Below are 23,585 nucleotides of genomic sequence, written 5' to 3' on the forward strand. Positions count from 1 at the left end.
ATAATAAATAAATATATAAAAGTGTCGAATGATGGCCAAGTGGCTGACCAGATGTTTATTAATGTGCAAGCATTACTGTGAAGAGGATTTATTAAGCACATAAGCTTTTTATTGACCGATTTATTACACGTTACCACTTACAGTGAGCCTAGCGAAATTCGAGAGAGAGTAATCATAATATATTTATAATAAATACTAGTTACAGCATCGATGCACGTTCCCATAGCAAACGATCAAACGGAAACATTTTGTATTGAATGTTTAGTTACCTTACAAACAAGTACATGAACTTACATACTTGGTACAGATCGTATCATCGTTAGCCTGCTCTCGTTTACTCTGCGACGATGATAACGGCTCCTCAACGTTTCACGAAACGCTTAAATTTTATATAACATTAAATTTATTTATATATTTATATAATTTACTTTGTATTATATATGTATATATGTATATGTATCTATATCTATATATATGTGTACATATACATACGTTGCAGAATGATTCTACGATTTAAACTAGGAATATCTCTCTCGGCTCTGACGATATATATATTAACTAATAAGAAAAAAATTGAGGAGCATTTTTCTGATTTCTATTTCGGAAAAAGGTACAATTATATATTGTGTGCTATATTGTACCCGTTTTACAGAAAAGAAAGACGTGATAAAAAGGTGGAATTTCATCACGCGTCTCCTCTAACAATTTTTCCTTCATCGTTTTTTTTTTCTTTCTATCGTCAACCACAAGGGAAATTCCTGTTTAAGTTTCTAAAACCTCATCTTGCGTGTATATGCATACATATATATGTATATATAAGCGAACGTATTCTTTCGCACTCTTTCGCACGCTTGTCCTTTCATACATTTGCACACTCTTCTTTCCACTTGTGTCCTGCTGCTCTCTTTCTTTCGTTCTCTCAGTCTCTCAGTCCTCTCATTCACACACATACACACCACTCTCGCCATATCGACCGCTCTCTCTCTCTCTCTCTCTTTACTCCTCTATATATCGTCTAATAATAACAATGATTATTAATCTCTGCAACGACTTTAAATGCGACGTAACTCCCTTCGTAATATGCATTTCTGCGCTTTCATCTTTCTTTCTTCTTTTCGCCCTTTCTTTTCCGTTCTTTTCACGCTTCTCGGCATATTCGATAAAAAGTCTAGGTTCAACTTATATCGTACTTACGCGCTTACTTTTAATATATTACGCGGTGATCGTTTAACAAAATAAAACTATTTTAAATACTACAACAGTCAGCAAGCAAAAACGATAACAGAGGTGGGTAATCACGTTATGTTCGCGTAATAAAGCCATCGTCTTACGATCTCGGAAAAAAGAGAAAATAATAATAACAACCGGCCTCGAAGAATTGATTACGCGCAGGGGAACACTTTTGCGACTAGAATAAGATTTAAGTTAAGGTCCACACAATTGTCTTCCGTCATAGTCGTAGCCAGAACGGGATCCTGCCCTTCTCGCGAAGTATCGGAGTACACGAAATCGATAGACCATTGCCTTCGTTGCGTTCGAAAGCGAAATACTTGACAACATTCACTCATCATCGAATCCCTCGTCGGAACGTTAACTGAGAAGATTACGCGCTCAATCGAAATAAATAATGGCGCGAATATGGTTCCGCCGAGAATCAAGTTCCTACTCGCGTCGGAATTCTAACATGACAGCGCGCGCGACAGAAGCGTAAAAGAAGAGCTCGACACGATTACAAAAGACGCATGATGTACACATACACGTACCTTTGATTGTACTTGACTTGTATGGGGTGGATTCGAATAAATCGGTGATTTTGCTGCATCAAATATGTGCGTGAGACGTTAGTTCTTATATAACGCTGAACGTCGCAAGATATTATCGCGCAATACATAATACCGTACACGGAACAAATATTTCGTGTAACGGAATGGGGACCAGACGAAAAGCTCGCCGGCGAAAAAACATTCGCCTAAACATTCAGCTGCGTTCAAACTCGGCTGAGATAACTAAGAACATTTGGCTGAATAGAAATCTTCTATAGGAACCTTACTGTTCCTATAACCGAGTTTTCGTTTGGCCCTCAAGTAACAGAAAATTTAATTACACTAACGAAGTTGTTTTTTCCATGTACATGTCGAGGGTCCCTTCTCAAAGAGAAATATCTCGCCCTCAGGAACTCTCGCGCGCGCACGCGTTCCATCTCATTAATGAAATATCAAAGTTCCACGTGAGGTGCGTAATAGACACATGTATTCATAACGCTGTATACCTGTTACCCAAATTACACGTAAGAGAGAAGTTATTAAAAGCCTTGGAACAACGCAGTCGACTACGTCTCCATTATCTCACGAAGACATCATCGACGGCCGCTGCTTGACCGAGCTTCCCCGTAGCCGATGCGTGCTACGGGATCTTTGGAAAATAGGAAACAACGGGAGATGCGACCGTATCGATTCTCCGTTAGACTTGTTATCATCGATCACGCTCGTCTGATTTGCGTACGCATTTTGCATCGCGAAATCACGCTCGAGAGTGATACGCCGCGCTCATGACACTTCCGTAGAACGATGCTTATATTCTAAAGTTAGACATGAAAACACCGCGTGACTTTCTATCACCACGCAATCAGCGCAAAAATTTATCCCATCACATTGCACGATGATAGCGAAGTATACGAAATATAGAGAGAGCTCCAATTGGAAGCTCTCGTCGCAACATCACGTCTCAAGGTGAGCCTCGAGCAAATGGAAATTTTCTTAGTTGTCTCGATTCGCTTGCTAACTTCACGTACTTTTTCGTATTTCGAAGAAGTTCGCAGTGATATATATAACCTTTTCCTATTTATCCCTGTACTGAGAATATAATTTTTTTTTCTATTTCAATAGAGGTTCCTCTTAAAAACAAATAGTCACAAGCGTCCACTTGTGATTTATGCACTTTGTCTGTTTCTGGGGATTCACTATGAGATTCACTACTTGTACTCCTTTATCTTATAAGCTCCTCGATCGATTTACATGAAACTATAAGTCGTAAAATATTCAAGAATATGCAGAGACTCTTTCGTATGTCTTAAGACAAGGTGAAATTACTCTAGAGAGGATAACAGTGCGCTGAATGCATATGCGATGCGCAATGAAAGAGAATCTTGATTTACATTAAAAAATATATATATAAACCGTATATATTTCCACGTCAACGACATATTTTCCTCTCATTAATTCGTACGTTATTTTTCGCGAAGCAAATAGCGTTCGAACTTGTTCTCGTTTCCGACGCAAAGTTAAGATGAGATTCTCGTCATTATCGATCGATTACGTGTACAACGGCAGAACATTCTTTCGTGAAAGAAATTTGTTTTTACTCGAGCAAATGAGAGAAAACAATCGACGAACGGAAAACACAAATGTACCCTAATAGAAAATTAATCTGTCTTAAATAACCGTCGCATTACTAGAATACTTTGCCAGAATACTGTTTCAAACACATCTGCACTTGAACGACTCGCTCAAAACTCATCTTACAAAATACTAACGTTTCTTTTTCTTTTCTGTGCTCCGAAAGTCGAGTTCTACGCGTCAAGCATGCATATGAAATTATGAACATTTTCTTGCCTCTAACTTTGTCTTCTCTCTCTTTGTTTTATGTTCTCGCTTTCTCTTTATATTATTTCTGTTTCTCTCCCTCTCTTTCTCGCTTCCTCTCACATACTTCTCCTACAATATATATCTATTATATGTATTCCTTACTCCGTCTTTTTTTCAGTGATCGTCTTAGGAATATGTTTATTAGGCATAAATGCGTTTTTAATCCTCACGCAAGTCGCGTGCATGAGGGTGAGGGGTGTGTTGTGTATTTATGTACCATGTAGTTACATTAATGCATCATATGGAAATCAATGAAAACGTTCGCGAAAGCGTTCGCGAACGCGCATTGAATCGTCTCGTCAACGTGGGGAGCACTTCGAATACGAGTTCGAAGTGTACGGAGAGACGCGAAAAACCAAACTAGTGTTTGCCAGTGTGTGTATGTGTATGTAATGTAAGTGCGAACGCATTTTATACGCGCATTTGTAACTTCTTCGAAAGACGAGCATCACTCTCGTTTCCTCTCTCTCCTCCGCCATGGCTGCCCTAAGAACGTGCTAAGAGGACACTGTGTAAAGTTAAACGTCGATATTATGTGCCGCTGCCGTTGTCGATCGCGGGTAGTCACGCGAGAAAGAGAGAGAGCCTCGCCTCGATTCCATCAATCAAAGACTATTGGGAATCGAAAGTTGCACAAGTTCTGGGACTCTAGGGCCGAGTGTGACCAAAATAGCATCCTCTCCGACGCTTTCGCTATTGCACTCGTTACCCCACAGTGTCGACCACTCACTTAGTCTGGCCGGTCTGTTGCTCCAACGGCGGTGTCAACCTGATGGGTGCGACACTGTTCAGATTCGGGGCGGTCGGTCCTTTACGCGCGAGTTTCGACCTGCAGCATATCGAATCGTTCTGTTTACCGTCTTCATGATTTTTATTAGTGCTTGAAATTACTTGCATTTTCCAAATTAACTTGCGTTAATTTCGAGAACTACGCCTACTTTCTTCATCTCACCTTACTCACTCGTCCGTCAAACCTCGCACGATTAGCGCTTAGTTTCAAACCCGTCAATTTAACAAGATCTGCAGGACCCGCTTTAATTTCTAAAAATTTCTTATTGAAACTAGTTTTCTAGTAATTTTAAAAATATATTTTGATAACGTAGTAGAGAAATACATATAATATGATATAAAAATAATGTATACTAGTTTAACAAATTAGGGAAAGTCCCGCGGGTCTTGTTGACGGCCCTGAGACTGACGACACGCTCGACGGACGAGAGAGTGAGAGAGATAAGAAAAAGACATTTATACAATATTATACATGCCTGATTTGTCCAGCTAGGAGAGGATTGATGGCGTACAACCAATCGTAGACCTCCTTGTCGCCTAAAGTCTGCAGCAAGTAGCCTCGATGCTTGGTGACGACGCTACACAGGATAGATATTTCAGTATACGCGCACGTGTCTACTTGCTTTTTCATTCACGAGTAACTCACCTGAATGTATTCGGCACTTTCACCATAGCCAGCTGATCCTCGGAATATTCAACTTGAGCGGTGGCTAAATTGATAAGTGCTCTCTCAACGGGATCCTTCTCCTCTCGGAAAATCAAAACGTACGGTCGGCGCACAGCCTAAAGTGATGAAAACGCAACGGAAAAATATTGACAGATCCTGTCCAACAACTTTTTATTGGTCTATCACTGAATCTAACGCTGACAACATACCACCCAACGTTTCTTCCATCCATTGGTCTTGTGCTCGAGGACATTCAAGTAACCCTTTCGCGCGATCACCGGGCTGATACGTATCTCCTCTACTTCCGGCACATAGAGTACCAAGTTCTCCTTCGACGGCGAGGACGACCCGAGCGGCGGCGGTACGACCGTGCAGGTTTGATTGGCCGACTCGCTTGCCAATATACTCTCCTGGAGCTCTTGCAGTCTAGCCCTCTCCGGCGAGCTCAACCTAAGGAGGCACGACTTAGTCCTGCTCCATACTACTATACCAGCAGCCTGCAAGTAACACTCCAGCATAACCCTGACAGCGAGCCAATTGTGCTGGCGGTTGTCTTGGAACATCGAGAGATCCGGATCTCCGGTGCGAAAGCATAACTCAGAAACTAGCATCGCTTGAGAAAAAAGAAATGTACTAATTTGGAGCAAGTTAGAGAGCCGCATTATTCTCGGTAAAAAAGCGAGTCAAACGCGCATTCTCACACTTTTTCTCTCATCAACTTTCAGGTGCCACATCGCCTACCTTATTCTAAAAAGGGACGGAATGATAATAACGATAAAGCGAAGCGTGGACAACCGCTATCTGTAGCAGGAGCACTCAGGCACGCAGAGAGGGTTACCTGGTTTAAGATATCGCTAGCTCGCATGTATACTGACTCTTGAGACGTAGATGATATGACTGAGGATATCATAGAGGCGGATATATCGGCTATAGTGTCTTCTCCGGGTGAAACGTCGGAAAGCAGTATCGGTTCCTTGCTTGGAATTCTGCCTTGAATGAGCTTAATGCACTTGGTTGCCAATTCTCGCTCTCTTTCGGTCATCTCCCAAGGCTCGTAGATGTCTTTACTGTTCGAGCGTTTCAGCTTCACCGGGCTGGCATGTGGTTCGTTCGTAGCCTTCGCTACCATGTTACATACGTCCTGCGCACCGGATAATCGTCGTGAGTAGCTCTATGTATATTTCAATACAAAATTATTGCGCCTTATATTAAAATTAATCTAACGATACCCTTACCTTCTCGCTTTTCGTGAAATCGTGTAATGGTTTATTGCAGAACGATACTTTGTCGATGCCGAGTTTCTCCCTCAACAAAAGTGTATGTCGCATTCTCTCTACTTCTTCCAGCCTCGTCAATTTTTCAAGCTCCCATTGATGGTCGAATATGAGACTGTCCCCTCGTGGTCTCCAGCCGTGCAGGTTCTCCTCGCCTCTGACATACGTGGAACTGGTATCCAAGACGCGACGTTGACGTCTTTGAACTCCTGTAAATAAATGGGGAGCGGAAGAGGGAAAACAGGGTCGAGAAGAAGGAAAGAGTCAAAAATGTAAGTAAATGTAAAACTATATCCACCGTACTTACAAAACAAAAATTTCCCTTTTATATTAGAGGATGAAGCTATAATTATTTTAACTTTGCGACAATGCAATGTTATATCTCTATATGAAAAGGAAGTTCTTAATTTAATGCAACAAGTAATCATTAAAAAGATATATCTGAAAAATATGTTTAGTTATATTGAAGTAAAAATACAAGAGTACTGCATGGAGATAACATAAATTGACGTAAAGTTTCATACAGAACTCCACTTTGATTCCACTTTGAGGTGATATCAAGCGAGTGAACATGGGACTACACTATGGTTAGACATAACAAACCTGGGCTACCTGCTTCCGAAGAACGACGCAGAACTAGCTCGTAGACGCCGCTGAGTCGATTCGCCTCTTGGTTGCGATAGCTGCCGCTGAACAGGTGTTTCAGTGAGCGTGGCCCAACTCTCGCGTCCCTTCCGTAGATAATCATACTGAGATCTTTTGTGATAATCGCGGGTCTTCCACAGTTCTCCAACTGAGATCATCACGCAACGAAAAGATAAGATTAATTGCCTTAAAATGTTTCTCTCTCAAAATGAAGTATACATACCTCGAGATACGCGGAGATAGTCATAAAGATCTGTTCTCCATAAGCAGTGACGCGATTGAGCAGAGTTGAATTGTGAAGCGAGCTGTCCCATGCCGCCTCGAATCTGAACATACACCGATCGTCGCCGGGAACTTCGAGGTACTCGCCTGGGAACAAGCCCAACGAGAGCACAGACGAGTCGTTATCCTCCTCTTCGGGCTCCGGAGTGTTTCGAATACGGCCGACTACGAGCTCGCGCACGTCTTTCCATCTTAATTCGGAGGCCGGCTCGTGCACAATAGTGATCCGTATGCGCCGCTGTATGCCTTGGTGAAGCAGGAACAGTCCACGACACGGTAAGTCGTCGCTGTGGTCCACCACGGATGGCACGTATTCGCCGTTCGGCGCCAACTCGCAGATCTCGAACCACACCAGCACGTCGTACTTTGCATGCACATGAGACGTGCTAGGAGACGGCAGAACACTGCCGAATTTCGGCGAACGCACCGGCTGGCTGATCGGTATGGATGGCGGAAGCATCCTCTTCGGCGGCTGTCGTACACTGCAACACACGTACGGTACATGTTTGCAAAATGTTTCTTAAACAAGATTTTATTCAGTCAACTCAAGTAAGATCGATACTTACTATTCCAGTTTCGCGTCTTTGTGTAACGGGTGCTGTTGATAATGGCCGAACACCTCGAAAACGATAGGTTGTGTCTTCAGATACTCCAAGAAAGATTTAGTGACTGTGACTGTAATCTGAGAAGATTACACATCGATTAATGGAATCTTATTTTAATAAAAACTAGAAAAGTTTCTTCTTGGAATCTCACTCACATTTTGTACATGATAAAATCCGGGTGGATTGCCTTTGCCTGTGTTCTTCACCGGTTCCGTTGAGAAAGCCTCGTCGTGTCGATGTAAGAAGCTGCAAGGATCATTGCATTCCAGTCGCGTATAGTCTCGAAATAAACCGGGATAAAAATGCCACGAGTACTACGAATGTCACTTACTTGAACTGACAGAAAATGTCGGCGTACTCTGTAGAAATACCCATGGCTTGTAGGACCGTTACTCTAAAAGTAAACTCTGCGCCAGGTTGCAGGTGATCCGGCAAGTCCTCCTCCTTCATATCACTCGAAACCGAGCTGTCGCCTCTGCCGCTATCGGCGTCTCCTATGTCGTCCTCGTCTTTCATATCTTTCTGTACTTCATTGTGTCCCTCGACCACGCGGTCCTCGTGCAACATGATCTGTCGATTCTTCTCTAAAGTTTGGGCCAACAGTGTGCTACGTTTATTATGCTTCTGTCCGCCGAACAAGTCGTCCTCGAAGGAAATTCGTGCTGATTGTCTGACGCCACTTGAGTATTCGCTGTTTTCCTCTTCTGGAAGAAGGGTTCGTTATGTACGTCTTACGAGGAGAAATCTAAGGACACGGCGACGGTTTACGTACCAACTACGGCTTGTACAGCAACTCGCAGGTAACCCTTCACGTCACCCTTTTCGTTCACAATGGCGACCTTGTGAATCAACGGCACTGGATACATGAGGTTACTTAGGTACACGAAGGATCTTAAAATTGACATAAGATAATATTAACGCAATGGCGGTTAAAAAATGTGGAGAGAAGCGGAAAAATCGATCGATTACGATCTTATTTACCTGCCGACCATACGAAACCAGGGGAATCGGTCGTAGAATGGATCACCTCCGTTGATGGACTCGACGTTATAATCTGGAGATGTAGGCGACAGCTCGGCCTCATTATGATACATCTCGCGCATCAGTTCCAATCTTTGTCTGCAAGATAGGCAAAATCGAGTGTTTATTACGATTTCCCCACGACAAGAAGTTAGGTAAATGTGATTATAACTTTCGTGTGCTATATCCGTTAAGAAATTGGTTCAGTTCGGTCTTCAGACGCATCTTCTCGGATACTCCGAATCGATCGATATCTTTGCTTTTCTTACACGCTTTATTACAACCGAACACAGTGTTACTCACATTAAAAGAAGTAATGTCTCCAAACGCATATCTTCTATCGAAGATATCTTTGTTCTTGCAGTGTGATATATATATATGTGTGTCGTTCGACATTTAAACAAACGTTATACGATAATTAGCAATAAATGTCGTGGTATATTTATGCTTGTTGCATGATAAATAATTTCGAGGTCCCCTTGTTACTTCAGTTCGATCGCTTTCTCAATCGGACTGCAGATCTGATCAGATATACGTGCATAACAAAATCAGAAAGCGAGAGAAAGAGTGAGGACACGAGCTCAGCGAGGAGATGATTGGAAGATGTGTCAGTGTTTGAGACAGACGTGCACGGAATGTGAAGAGAGAATTTTTGTTTTTCTCACATTCAGACAGCATAGAGCAATGTTCACAGCAGCAGAAGCGGTGCTGCGTAACCGATGGCGTACATTTTATTTTGTTGCAGAAGAAGCTCGTATGTATATATATAAATGTGTCTATTCGTTGTTCCGATCGTCGTTACGCTACGAGTTGAAAAACCATGCAAGATCCATCGATCCATAGATTTTTGGCGAGCTCCAAGTGCAAAGCTCGTTTCTCTCGTGTACCACACTCAAGAGGATGAACATTGCCATATATGTATTCGAGGAAGTCTCTTAAGATAGAAAGAGCGGAAGAAACGCGCGGCGACAAAACGACTTTTGCACCAGTTAAAGGATTCTTCGAGGCCGGGCGTATAAAAGCGTGTTGTTACATATGGCGTTAAAGAGAGGAGAGCCTCGCGCGTTCGAGCACCAACCTCGAAGGCAAAAGATTTGCGAGCGAGAACTTCGGATTAGAGTAGACTGTAAGGCATTGGAAAATATCCTCTTTGGCCTCCGGAGTGCTGGGGCTCGAGTCCTCGTTGTACACGTGTCGCATCAGCTCCAAGCGCTGTCTATAATTTAACATGTATTACTCGCGTGAGTGGGCTGTGCGTCCGTTGCCGACTTCTATCCGAACTTGTTCTAACAAATAAGCTGCGAGATTTCTTTCTCTGTCTCGCCCCGGATCGCTGATACACACGCGGTTCCGCGAGCTCAAAGCAAGTTTAAGCGTCTCTCATAGTGACATTTGCGTGAAGATTTCTGACGGAATTTTTCGTCACTTCGCGTTAATATGTTAACGTGAATATTGCGAAAAAAATACGTGTTTAATTTCCAATATAATCCATCATTTTCAATTACGGTTTTCTCATCAAGGTAACATAAAATATGTACTCGTGCATTGGTAACGAAATAAAATAAAAGAATATTGTCGAAGGTTGCATGGAAAGGTCTTATACTTCATTTATAGTGATTCGCAATTGAACGACAACGATATAGGACATGCTACATGTTGGATGTATAAAATTTGGCGTGATACACAGAATGTCTCGAAATTCGCGTATTCAAAAGAAAATTAAGTAATAAAAGTCTTTGCGTACTTTTAATTTCAAGCAAGTGGTTCTCGAAATACGAATTCAAAGGCCAATCACATATCACGGTGACACAATCGCCTCTTCGTGAATCAATAACATTACCATACGTGCAACTCGCGAACAGACGACTGTGCATATATGTACAATATGTAATTATCGTTTAATTACAAGGTTATTTAATAGAGTATTATCGATTTTCTCTCGAGGACGTGAATTAATATTATAATAAAATAGCGAAAGAATTGCCTTCTTCTTAAATATAAAACATATTTCTCTTCTCACGAATATTTTGCAAATTGCGATTGTAAGATACAAAATACACATAGAAAGCAAACCTTAGCTTGTCTAATGTCCAGTAATGCGTGGCACCGTTTTTCGTGTCCTGAACCTCAACAGCGACGATCGTGCGCGGGAACGGCCTTTCATCCTCCTCCTCATCGTCCATGACGGGTAAAAGATCCGGCGGTAGCGGTGAATAAAGAGTGTCCGTCAGTAACGTGAATTGAAATTGAACCTGGAAGAGAAAATCGATGGAATAAAATCTGTCACTCAATGGCAAAGAAAAATGCTTTTCTCGTTAATGTCTTTTTTTTAGAAATATCACGCTCAATGACAAGTGCCGTTCTTGCATTGAATACTCGCGACATTAGCACTGAATAGGAATATCGATAATAATCTCGAAAAAATGCGTACGCATATAAATGCACGAATCGCACGCACAAACACTGTTATTCGCGAGTGAAGGAAATACGAAAAAAAGAAAGTTCATTTCCGAAAATACGTGAGAACATGGTGCAGAGATAAACGTAAGTCAAATAAGCCGTGCGAAAATTTTGCTCTGTACGTCCGCGACTATACCTTCTTCTTTAGTTCAACGGATATGGCATTAGCCTCTTTAAGGAATATCGCGTTGCCCCAAAGATCGTCCCGTAAACTCGTGAATTGGTGGTATTTCCACTTGCGGAAGGCCGAAGCGGCCAGTTGAAACTCTCTCTCGGTCCAGTTGCTCTCTGCGTCAAACAATGGGTTGACTGAAATGCAAGCCATTACCAGGCAAAACAGTCAGAAAAGCCAAGCATTTGAATGGAACGCCGATTAACTTCGTTTAAGAAAATGTGCTATGTCCTATCGACGAGTAATAATTTAGATATCGTCGCATGCAGTAAAAATTTTCACGTTTCAACAGTGTGTACGTGTGGGTGTGTATGTGAGAACTTACGAAATGATTCGTAAATCTGGAACGTTACAACAAGATAGAACACGCCCGATCGATCGGGCATAGCTAAACCGAAATCAAGTCGAGAGTCAGAAGCAACTCGTCTCCATACTCACCGAAAATATCTTCCTCGATATTGTTGAAATCTTCCGGCGTGTAACTGCTATACATAGACATTGTCATACTCTGTTCCTCCACTTGTCTCTGCAACGCGTCTATCCGCGCTTCGTAGTTCTGTTCACAGAAGCGATCGATCACGATAACGCACAATAATTAAAAAAGTGAATCACGCATATGTGAATGTATTCGTACAACGCACCTTTCGTTGTTCCTCAAATAACTGATCGGCTTCCTCCTTCTCCTTACGGAACTGTTCCTCCAACACGAGCAATCTCTTCTCCATTTCAGCCTTCAGATCGATACCCTGATTTTCAAGTAATTCGATCTGTGCAAAATCCCAATCCGCGGTTTCGCCGTTGCCGGGTGTTTCCGCCGGGGATCCCTTTTCTCTTCGTTCGCGCACTATACGATTGTACGAGGAATGTATGATACCTTAATTAGTTACGCTAGTTATGCTCTCGTGAGAAGCTGTAAACAATTAAATCATCTCGCAATTCAGCAAGTACACACCTTGATCTGGATGATTGAATCGGAAAACGTGATTCTTGCCCAGAATCACGCGTGAACCGGTCGTCAGGGTCAGCGGCTCGGTCACCTCGCGACCGTTGACATAAATCAAAGCTCCGTTCTTCGGTATCAGAGTTATAATACCCTCGTGATTCTCGAAAACGCAGTGCTCGCTGAGTATGTGCGGACCGCATAACTGGATATCCTGCGGTATGTTCGCCTCGGCGCTGCCGATACGCGTAAATCCATCCTTGATATAATAAATTAAACACTCCGACATGAGCGGATCCTCATTCAAATTCACCAAGTGCGGCGTCTTCTTGGGGGAGAAGACGCCCACTGTCACACCATCTTCTTTCACGGCGACTCCCATCTCGGCAAACACCGCCTCGCGTTGCAAGCGAATCGATTCAGTTCGCTTCAACTTCTCCTCCCATGTTTCATTTAGTTCTACAAGTACAGAAGTAGAACGCGGTAAGTGATAAGTGATCACGATGACTGATTAATGTTGTCTGTAACGGTGAGAAACAGAAACGGCGAAAAACATGTTCACGAGTAAAGTCATGCGTAGTTACCTGCGATCAATTTCTCCGACGCTTGCAACTGATCCACCGCTTCCTCGGCGAGAGAAGACGTAGTGTGAGAAGGAATCCTCGAGCGGCTTTCTTTGACATCTTCCTCGCGCTTGTTTGTTCTGACAATTTCGTCCCCTGCAAAATGAAAATCGTCAAGATCCAAGGGAAGGATTGCAGCTTTCAAAACGGCAAGCCTGGGTCAGAGTCGATACCATGTGTCGCGGTATAAACACCGAAAGCCATAATTAAAGCAGTGGCACAGGTGAAGAGAAGTATTCCAGAAGCTGTAGAGTTCGTATTGTGGCTACAGTAAATTTCAAAGCAGTAAAGACATAACTCGGGTAAACTAATTGATGCTTTTTGGTAAATCACCGGCACAATGTAACGTATACAAGCATGATCACTATATGAATGTGTATCACACTGTTCAATATCTATTATATGCATTTTTGTTCATTTGATAAACCCGTCGATCTGGCGCCTTTATCGTATCATATTGTCTGTCAACTTCACAGTTTCATTTTCTTTTTTCTCTTTTTGAACGATCGTTTTTGTAAGCGGAAGCATAAATAGTTATTGATTTATGCAGTACTGAGAGTATCTCGTTGGAATTTTGACAACCTACAGAAGCTACTAAATTGTATCGGATATGAGAGAAGGGAATGCAATCGATAGGCATTAACGGAATAGATACGTACATTAAATGAGAAAGAAAACTCGCGAAGCAAATGTGTAAAATCAATGAAATTGACAAATACACCATTGATATGTATTATGCGCTTGGCGGTGAAATAAGCGCATAGACCAAAATCAAAAATAATGAAATGTCTAAAAAAGAGGCGCAAGAAGTGGACGATGGCTGTCCTGGCTGTAGTTCTTTGCTGTATGGATTGTTAGCATTTTTACTTACTAGGTTCTTTCTTTTCGTACGTAACTTTGCCATCTGGCCCTACGTCGAGCGCAAGAGAAACAAAGAACAAAATACTATGTGAATGGATTGTCTGTCGCGCGCGCTGCGTAATTACAATTAATTTATAGCGGCCAAGAGTTCGCATTATGATACGAGCGTTGGTTCCTGAATATTTTCTATATAATGTAGCCATAATATATACGAAACGTTGGGCAGTTGGTAATTAGCGTAACAGATAAAAAGATAAGCAAAAGTGGGTTTACGATGCTAATTATATGTAATTATACATGTATAAAATCTACATATTCTATAAATTTATCAAATTAATCTAGACAGAGTTATATTCACAATCGGATATTTATAATTGTTAGTTAATTTGTAACTTTAATTAGCCTGTCTTCATCCGTATATTTTTAATAATAAAAAAATCTTTAGTAATCTGATTTACACACTGGGATTTCATCGATTCTAAACCTAAAAAAATAGTGGATTTTCGACTTACCTTCTTGTACATCGATGCCCTCCTGCTTTAAAAGTTCCCGCAATTTCTGTATCTCCTCTTTGAGTTCCCTGATAAGTCTGGCGTTCGCGTCCTCGTTGACCACGGCTTTGCAAACGATCTGTTTCGCTCTGTCCGCGTATCTACGAACACAGAACAGAGGGATCTCTCAGATCAGGAGACAATTAAATGTTTCACACTGATTAAAAAAAAATATATATATATATATATATAATGAAGAAGCTTACCTTAAGGTCGAAAGCGTCTCGTCGTAATTGATATCCGCGGGGCTTACTGCCGCAATCATGGCAGTTTTCGAATTTCCTCCCAAATTCTCTCGCAATAACCATGTTAAAACAGAGTCTCTGTATGGTATAAAATCGGCTTTCTTCTTTTTCTTCGTCGCCTAAGGGAAACACCAAATTTCGAGCACAATTATTACTAACTATTCATCATAATTTTAAATCTTTTCTTATGTCTTAATATTAATTCTCCGTTGAACTTACCGCCTGACAATCCGTGTCAAAGCAACCAATGAACGCAACATTGATATCAGTACACGATGCGTATTCGATAATATATCCAAATGAAATGTGAGAACATAAAACTTCGATAACAGATAATACTTACGATTTCAGCGAGAGCACTGATAACCTTTCCAAGAGTAGTCAAACTTTTGTTAATGTTAGCTCCTTCCTTCAGTCGCGTTCCCTTTGCGCCCGTCGAGTCGGCTCTCTCAGATCCCGCCAGATCGACCAGCGATATCTTACTGACTTTTTCTGTTACCAAACCAGTGGCACAATCCTGTTGCTGTTGCGTGAAAAATATCGTAAACACTGCGTGCGATCTGCTGGAGGTTTCATTCATGTTGGTTGCTGCGACAGTCCTGGAATACGATCGAGGTGTTATTTAGCGATCGTATATTACACAATATATCATAAAAGTGATACGAGTAATTACTACAAGTAATAACCTGGCTTTGTTTCCCTCGTCAATGAGATCATGGATGTCCTCATATGACATTACAGCCAGCTTGGAAAGATCTTCGACGTAAGGCCCCAGAAGAGGGTGTTCTCTTACTCGAAGATTTCCCCTGTTCTTTGGATTCAACAGATCGCGCACTCTCTCGCAGTATATTTCCATATAACTCACTTCTACCGAGTACTTTAGTCGTTCGTTAGACGTATAGCTGATTTTCCTAAACAGGTCCTTGCAGATCTGTGGTATTATTCCCTCTTGCCCTTCCTCCTGCTTACCCATCATGGTGTAAGATTTACCGGCACCAGTTTGACCGTATGCAAAAATGCAAACGTTATAGCCTGTGTCACGGGATGAAATCAAGTATTATTAAACGTCGTTGAGTCATGTGAATTCTACGAAAAAAGCTTAAATCTTTTGAATCTGAAGTACGATTTTCCCCGTCTAGCCATTGTGACAATTGCAATATCAGTCATTAGGATTAGTATCTACCTTCGAAAGCATGTTCCAACATTTCTTCACCAATATCCTTGTAAACCATGAGTTGAGACGAGTAATTCTCGTCATTTGGCTGCAATATCGACAAATTAAGACCACCGAATGCACATGTAACAAAATATAGTCTAGATAACAATATTTATCAAAAAGAGAAATTACACTTACATCCATAGAAAAGTAGGAATAATCATAATTGAAACTTTTAACGGAGTCTTTGCTTCCCGGTGTGGCTTTAGGATTCGCTATGGCTGTAACACAAAAATAGCCGCTCGAATCTGATTCACACGGTAAATCAACACTTGCAGATTTCACACGTCAGAAACTTACAAGTAGTACTTCCCGTCATTTCTATAATACATTGTGCCTCGCGACGAATCTCACGACTGTTGAAGGGTCGTACCCTCACCGCCACCTTAACCGACGACATTTTACTCTAATATGTTTCCTCTTTCAAATCAATGTTGAATCACGCCGGCGGCGGTGTCGGCGAATTTCCTCTCTCGTTCGTCCTTCTGTAACAAGATCGTGTCGCGCCATTAGTACGCCAATGCGTTATCGATCCTGTCAATTCTCGCAAGTCCAGATCGATCGTCAAATAGAACTTTGAAGAGCAGCTCGCGCGATCTGCTAGCTTATGAGATGTTTATCATGCAAGCAGATTTATCGCGCTAATTGTCAAGGTAAAACATCAGCACAAATGTATAAAATTCATTTACATTTCCGCGACGTCACAATTTGCGTCTCACGGTGTACACGATGTACGTTAGAGGACTGAAGAAACACGATCAACGTCGCATTCCAGAGAGATATTCCTGCTATGAGGTCAACCCCACAATCGATGTGAAAATACCATTGATCGCTATACACACCTAAATATGATATAACCAAATGACATGACTAAACAGAAGCTTCAAAGTTATTCGAGCTCAATATGGGATAGTTGGCATCGAACTATGTCATACGTGAGAATCGAGCGATAGATTTTCGCGCACAGAATTTACCTAAAAATTATATCAAAAGTGCATTTGTGTAAAAGTGAAGAAAAGATTTGAATAATAAAAAAAAAAACCAGAACAAAGAAGAGCATTTCACCGTGTGGTAAAAGTAGTACATTATGAATTTAAACATGGCGGACAGAAGGAGAAATGAATAACGCACGCCTTTAATTGCTTCCTGGTGTTCCATTGGTCACACACTTCCTGAAACGAAGCCACTATGTGCACGCCATACCTCCAGGTGTGTATAGAGATCAGTGGAAAACACCATCGGCACCAGCAGTGGCGACGGCGGTGGCGAAATCGATACGACGACGGCGTCCGAGAACTCGCGGAAGGTCCGGAAGGCGGGCGGAGGCGAGGAATAGTGCATAGTGTATATGTGGATTTTTACGATCGATCGTCCATGTTCACGGAGGAGACGACGGCGCTTACCTTCGGCGCTGTTCGCGCGAACGAGATTCGCCTTTCGTCTCGATGAAAGACGACGAGCGAGAAGCGTACGGCGGTAGACGAAGTGCTGCCTGTGGCCGAGGGTGTCTCGGCCCGACAGAACCGCCGTATACAATGTATCCTACCCCAAAAAACCACGCGAGGAAAGCTGCGAGACCGAACTAAAGTCGCGACACACTGCTCCGCACTGTTGCGCACGCAATACTCTACGACGTCGTTGGCTGTTCCTCGCAATCACTACGTCGGCCATCCGCTGGACGATCCGCGATCCACGAAACCCTCGATTTCGACGTAAGCGGACATTATAGCGCGTTCGCCCACGTAACACTCACGCGTGAACACCCGCGCATGCATACGCTTTCGTACGGACCGAGAGTTATCCTGCCTACCGCGCAGTCGAAAGCGAGCAGTCACTTCGCCGTTGCAACACCACCACCACCCCCGATTGTCCGTGGCGAGTGCTGACGACGTACACCGCGGGCGCCTGCGTATTGCTCCGTCTACCTATCCCTCGTAGTCGTCGTCGTTATCGTCACTGTCGTCGTCGAGGACGCGACTAGGTGTCTAGGATAGGGATGCTTCAGTTCAGTAGGCTACTTCTACCCCTTCGATATCAGGACCGCACGACTATACATCGACATTTCTCGAAGAAGCGTTCCATATGTTGCATGCCCTACTGAAGAAAAAAAATTCATGGAGTGAACAATGTAGGAATGTCGACACGTAAACGGAGAAACGAAATCGTCGAAGACTGCTGAGGAAATTGAGCAAGCTCGCTATTCTTTTTTTCACAGGTTTCGTCCTCACGGCGAAAGAAATGTTTTACGATCCGCGCACATAACGTTCGATATGAAACGAGTAAAAATACCTGTACCCTATTAAACCGAAGCATCCTTGATCGCGTCTCCTGGCTCAAGTTACCGCGCTATATTTCAACAACCGAAGGGAGGAGAAAGGGGGACGTAACGCGCACGAGCGTCTCGTAGGTGGTCGTAAGGGTTGTAATAGTTGCTGCGCCATACACGCAACTGCAAGCCCATGATTTCCTTGTCGGACGACACGCGGAGTGAAACAGAATTTATCCTCTTTACAAAGATATTATAAAACTTAATCAAAGAAAAAGTTGATTCGACTCTATGCAGTAAAGTAAATTGAATTTTTGTTTTAATTTTTATTTTTTTTTTCTTGAGTAAAATAACAAACTTATCAGATAGATTTGCGGATATATAAACTTATAAGATACTTGAAGCAAGTAACATTTACTTGAATGCAGTACAAATTTTTCTATGCGTATGGAAAGCATGTGCGCCGTGATATTTTTATTAAAATGCCCATAAAATTGTATTAGAACTGTTACACGCTTTTCTACAGACGCCTTACTGCCTTAAAATACAATTTAATATTGTATAAATACAATTTCTGTATTTATACAAAACAATTTACCTGAACAATCACTTGAATAAATTTACCATTCTCAAAAGCCAAGCCAATTCATTTCTTTCATGTGATATCGTTATGTTTCCAATTGCATCGCCAGTTACGGAACATCCCTACAAATTTAAAAGCAGATGCATCAAGAATAAATACCACAGCGTTTTTTGAATATGAACCTTTGTACGAGAAATCGGAGATTGAATAAGAAAATGTTATTTGCTATTTCGAAAGAATCACCCTTTAAAAACTTATCGCGCTCCAGAGGATCTCCGATAAGTTTAACGACGATGCGTGATACGCAAATGAAACTTTATAGCTATAGGAAGACTGTCGAGCAACCTCCGCATTGACGCACGCACATCGAGGAAATTGGAGACAAGGGTAATTTTCGTACTCCAATGAGGATGCGTTACAGTCAGTCTCCCCCTCTCCTCCACCCAGCCACACATCGGTGCATTTGACCCGCGTGAATCATCCGTCGGCGCTTTCGCGGGAAATCCTTTCTGGCAAACCAAAGGAATTCGTTTCCAATGAAAGGTCAGTGCGCAAGGAGATGGGTGCGTGGGTGCGCCGATGTGCACGATTGGTCAGCGCCAAAGCCGGAGTCTCTGTCTCCCTCGTGCGCGACGCTCCGAAGCCAATTAATCGCTGCCCCTTCGTCGGCTTACCTCCAAGAGCGAGGAGGGTGAGCGTGATTGTGCGTCACCTCCGTGTTCTCCTATTACAATTCGATCTCGGCTTTTGCCGTCGAAGCGCGTCTCCACCTAGCTCTTCCTACGAAGCCACCACCACCACGAGCGGCATCGCGGCACCGGCATAGCACTACAGGGAGGGTGCTGGTTAGTTTCGAGTCAACGTGGCCACCCACGTATATACACACACAGAAGGAGGCACGACGCGCGAAAGGGCGACGGGGTGCGCGCGTCGATCGACAACACCGTGGTGGTCCAGGGCCGTGTCTGGCCGCTTTCTCGGTTTATGGACCAATCGCGAAGCGCCTAGGGGGAGAAAATCAATAACCCGCGAAGGCACACGGGGGTGACGTCAGCCTGCAACCCGACGACGATCGACCGATGCGACGCAGGCGGCGCCGGCCAATTTCCACGGAGCAATCAATAAGTAAAGATACCCACGGACGTCGCCGACGGCACCGTGCGCGCACACAGCAGCAGCAGGAGCAACAGCAAGAGCAGTAGCAACACTAGTAGCGACAGCAATGGCACTAGCAAGGTTGAGAGGGCGAGCGCCCCCCAAGATGCACTTCCTCTCTCTCTTCGATCAAGTATACAAAAATCATCTCCTTGGCGCGAACGGCGACACGACGCGCCGTCCCAGGGGTCGAATTATTGACATGTAACGCGTCCGAGACGCAATATTCGGTCACCTTCGGTAAGAATGACAGAGAATACACATTCTGAAAACAGGATCTTGAACTGTCTGTAAAAGACATAAAAGAGAAGCAAGACAGTTATTCGCAATTAGCCTATTTTTCCTACAGGACGAGATTGTCGAATAAAAGTTTCCTTGGAAGAAAATTCAATTAAACATCGTTTGTTTTAACGACTGATTGAACTTGATGGGGGAGACTTCTACAATTATAAGATTCTATGTAATAAGATTTTATAATAAATTGTATAAGATTCTATATCAAAGCGAGACTCGTGAAATTTTCACGAGGAATAAAGTTTCATTATTTGCCGCGGTACCCGGAGTTTCATTATGATAAAATCCTTTAAAAACCAATATCCTATAGCCGGAAAACTGGAGCAGACGATTTTAGCTGCCACTCGTTTCGAGATCTGATGTAATCTTGATTATTCAAAATATTATTATATCGCTATCTATTCTCGGAACTTCTATTCTCGGAACTTCTATACCTCCAACGTTGAATATTCGAGAGCGATATTCAGATAAAATTTAATCAAGACTAGAACAATCTAAATGAAGAATAACAAAATCTAACTATTTTTCCATTTATACATTATTCATTTTTAACACGTCTACAGCTACAAGCTGATCTTTTATTATCACTGGCACTTTCACTGCGAAAATATCGCTTCCAAATAATTTTTATTCGAGAAACAAAAACTGTAGTACCGCGAAACGTTGCACAGCAGATCGTCTTTCTCGCTCTTCTTCGAGAAAGGTCACTGTACGGCACACGAAATATTCTCCTTCATTAGTTTCCCAGTGTAACAAAGTGATAATATCCGTTTCAATGCATCGATATATGTACGCACATATGAAGCGCACGAGAAGAATCTCCTATCCCCTACGATCAGTGACATTCCACGGATTTGACACGACGACTTTTTTTCAGCGTAAATTTAATTGAGGAAATCAATCGCGAACAACAAGTTTCACTTGAGAGAATCGAAGCTATATCATATTGTGAAGACAATCTGACGGCCATACTTGAACATCCCGCGTCATCCGAGATATCGGCTCGTTAACAAGTTAACGACCACGTCTCACGGAACTTCGATCATCACTGACCTACCCTCTCGTCCTTCGTTTATATCCTTCGGAGCATTGTTCATCCTTTATGACCATTCTTCGAACCCTTCAATCCTCGTACATGTACTACGCCTCTCGTTTCGCGAATTCAACCGTAGACATCTTCTACAACGACCTGCGATGGAAACGCGTACAGGAAATGAGAGAACTGGTAAGAACAGAGAGTTTGAGCACGAATTGACGTCTGCGTCTGGTGAACTTCCTCTCTCTCTTTCTCCCTCTCGAGGAAACTCGAGTAGATTCTCCCTTAAATGAGATGTCAGAGTTCAGACATCACAAGTTTCCAAAGGATGTCTTGGGGATATCGCGAAGACGTAGGAATGTTCTCTGAACATTTTCGGGACATCTCTTCGAGGTCTGTACTGTCTGAGAAGCGATTATATGCGCAAAGCTCGCGATCGAACTGAAAGCTAATCTAATTCCGTGCCATATTCTTGCTTCTTTCGATACGAAAAGAGGTTTAGTATCTTATCTTTTGTCGATGCAAGTCGAGGCATATCTGACGATAAATAATGAAGAAATATACGAACCGATAATTGCGAGAAGCGACGAGGCAGAGAACAGCTGTGACTAAAACAGATGATTGCCTCTACATAATGGCGAAACATGGAATCGTCCCTTCCGCTGTCTCTAATATCGAATCACCAGATTAGCAGACTCTAGCAAGAATACAACGTTCCTGTTTGCTCCTTAACACTGCTGCTTCTGCCTTTATCCGTTTGAAACTTTGTCCCTGTCGGAGGTAACGAAAAGTGTTTCAACATTGATCAAAGTACAAGCGGTATAAACGAATAAATCCGCGTTACTGCTATTTTTATCGCGTACGAATTCGCCGTTTCACATAAATTGTTATACCTGCTGATCGTTCCGTTATCTACCCCTTATGTTTCGATCCCCAACATAACGCGAATCGTTCGGCAAATTTGTGCCGTGAGTGGCCGCTTCTTTGTACAACTGATTGCGAATCGCAAATAACGGCTGTCGACAATCAGAAGTTCGTACAATTCGCGGTAATCGTGATTCATGGAATGATCCGAAATACGAACTCAGATATCGCGGTGTCAGCGAATCTCACAACGCGTTTCCCGCAGGATCTCAATCACGGAGTCTCATCTTGGACACGTCGCAGACACCTTCGTCCTTCTTCGTACGTTTTTCGATTTGACGCACTTTCAACCGCCATTTTTCAATGACTATTTCTAGTCGGAGGGTTATAATTTAAAACTCAAACGCGTATAGAGCGAATGGCGATCGAGCGACCTCTGCACGACACTCGTCACGAAATTAAAAAACGCGAGCGATCGGTTCGCGACGTAATTTTGCGGAAGATTACGAACCAGAAATAGAAACAGTTCGTTCCGTCGACGTTTCTCCCTTCGTAGTTTTCTCGCCATAAGACGACGATCGGCACACAGGAGAGAACAAGTTCGTTCGGCGCGGGCGCGAGCGCTTCGAAAACGCTCGATGTCGTCGATAACGGCGGTCGTTTGAATAAGTAATCCGTCCGCCGTCGCTGTTTAACTCGCACAACGTTGCGCTTTGTTCGGCTCTGCTGCGCTAATAAAGAGCGCGCGATCACGCAGGGATGATGCACGTCTACGTACCTCTCTGTCTCTCGTCTCTCTCGTGACCGCCTCACCTCACCTGTCGCATGATTCCGCGCGCGCGGCGTGAACGGCGAACGGCGGTAGCGCGCGAAGGAACGGCACACGCGAGGACGTCGAGAACGCTGCTTGCTCTGCGGACACTCACCAGATACGTGGGCAGTGACGTGAAAACAGCTGAGGTGCTACGGCCATACTGGCTCCGTGACTCCACGAAGACGCTCCTCGGAACCGCCGAGCGTGCACGCCGAGCGTCGCGACGCCACTCGGCCCGATTTCTCCGCTGGCGGCGCCGCGTCGCGTCGCGTCGCTCCTCGCTGCGCGATGGCGTTCTCGGAGGCGGTGCGTCCGATCGATCACGTCGATAGGTCCCTGTTCTTTTTGTAGTTGAATTAGTACGCACTTTCGGAATATCAGAAGAAACAGGTGTATAATTACAACTTGAAGTAAAAAAAAAAGAAAAAATTAGTGCAAACTAGCACATACAGCCACTTCAGCTACAAAAAAAAACAGGCTAAATGTCGCCTCTATCGCTACCAGGAGTAACAGCCGGCTGAGAACCGTCGTTCTTTAGACTTGAGCATAAAGATTATCGCGATCGTTTTAAGCCATATC

At 43.2% G+C, this 23,585-nt stretch overlaps 1 protein-coding gene and 1 long non-coding RNA gene across 27 annotated transcripts; one reads left to right on the plus strand and one right to left on the minus strand.

Annotated features, from left to right (window-relative positions):
* Positions 1 to 87: 87 nt before the first annotated feature.
* Positions 88 to 23,258, minus strand: LOC116845192 (kinesin-like protein unc-104). Of its 26 annotated transcripts, XM_032817622.1 has the most exons (31): positions 22,971 to 23,176; positions 21,897 to 22,099; positions 16,295 to 16,479; positions 16,133 to 16,215; positions 15,962 to 16,040; positions 15,465 to 15,810; positions 15,122 to 15,377; positions 14,998 to 15,000; positions 14,740 to 14,897; positions 14,495 to 14,634; positions 13,993 to 14,031; positions 13,083 to 13,217; positions 12,511 to 12,957; positions 12,200 to 12,432; positions 11,997 to 12,114; positions 11,523 to 11,695; positions 11,000 to 11,178; positions 10,005 to 10,142; positions 8,888 to 9,025; positions 8,679 to 8,797; positions 8,238 to 8,610; positions 8,062 to 8,152; positions 7,868 to 7,983; positions 7,243 to 7,783; positions 6,978 to 7,167; positions 6,336 to 6,583; positions 5,939 to 6,271; positions 5,310 to 5,597; positions 5,080 to 5,216; positions 4,910 to 5,011; positions 88 to 4,473 (listed from the first exon to the last, which is right to left on the minus strand). In XM_032817622.1, exons 3-31 carry the CDS (start codon positions 16,392 to 16,394, stop codon positions 4,371 to 4,373), a joined length of 5,406 nt encoding a protein of 1,801 aa, XP_032673513.1. In that variant the 5' UTR covers positions 16,395 to 16,479; positions 21,897 to 22,099; positions 22,971 to 23,176; the 3' UTR covers positions 88 to 4,370. The 26 variants fall into 26 exon arrangements, with proteins under 26 accessions (XP_032673513.1, XP_032673505.1, XP_032673497.1 ...); XM_032817614.1 differs by lacking the exon at positions 21,897 to 22,099 and having other exon boundaries at positions 23,119 to 23,258; XM_032817606.1 differs by lacking the exon at positions 21,897 to 22,099.
* LOC116845319 lies at positions 6,496 to 8,040 on the plus strand. Its single transcript, XR_004378228.1, has 3 exons — positions 6,496 to 6,646; positions 6,891 to 7,799; positions 7,876 to 8,040. It is a non-coding gene; the product is annotated as an uncharacterized LOC116845319 (long non-coding RNA).
* Positions 23,259 to 23,585: the final 327 nt, after the last annotated feature.

Source organism: Odontomachus brunneus, unplaced genomic scaffold (genome assembly GCF_010583005.1).
Source record: "Odontomachus brunneus isolate Ranch 3 - 2012 unplaced genomic scaffold, Obru_v1 Obru_scaffold_004, whole genome shotgun sequence".
Taxonomy (NCBI): domain Eukaryota; kingdom Metazoa; phylum Arthropoda; class Insecta; order Hymenoptera; family Formicidae; genus Odontomachus; species Odontomachus brunneus.

Coding starts and splice junctions, on each gene's coding strand:
- LOC116845192 (XM_032817614.1), bottom strand. CDS start 16,394: ATGTCGTCGGTTAAGGTGGCGGTGAGGGTACGACCCTTCAACAGTCGT. Junction 13,218..13,992: donor GTACGAAAAGAAAGAACCTA/GTAAGTAAAAAT, acceptor TTCATTTTGCAG/GGGACGAAATTGTCAGAACA. Junction 8,153..8,237: donor GACATTTTCTGTCAGTTCAA/GTAAGTGACATT, acceptor TGATCCTTGCAG/CTTCTTACATCGACACGACG.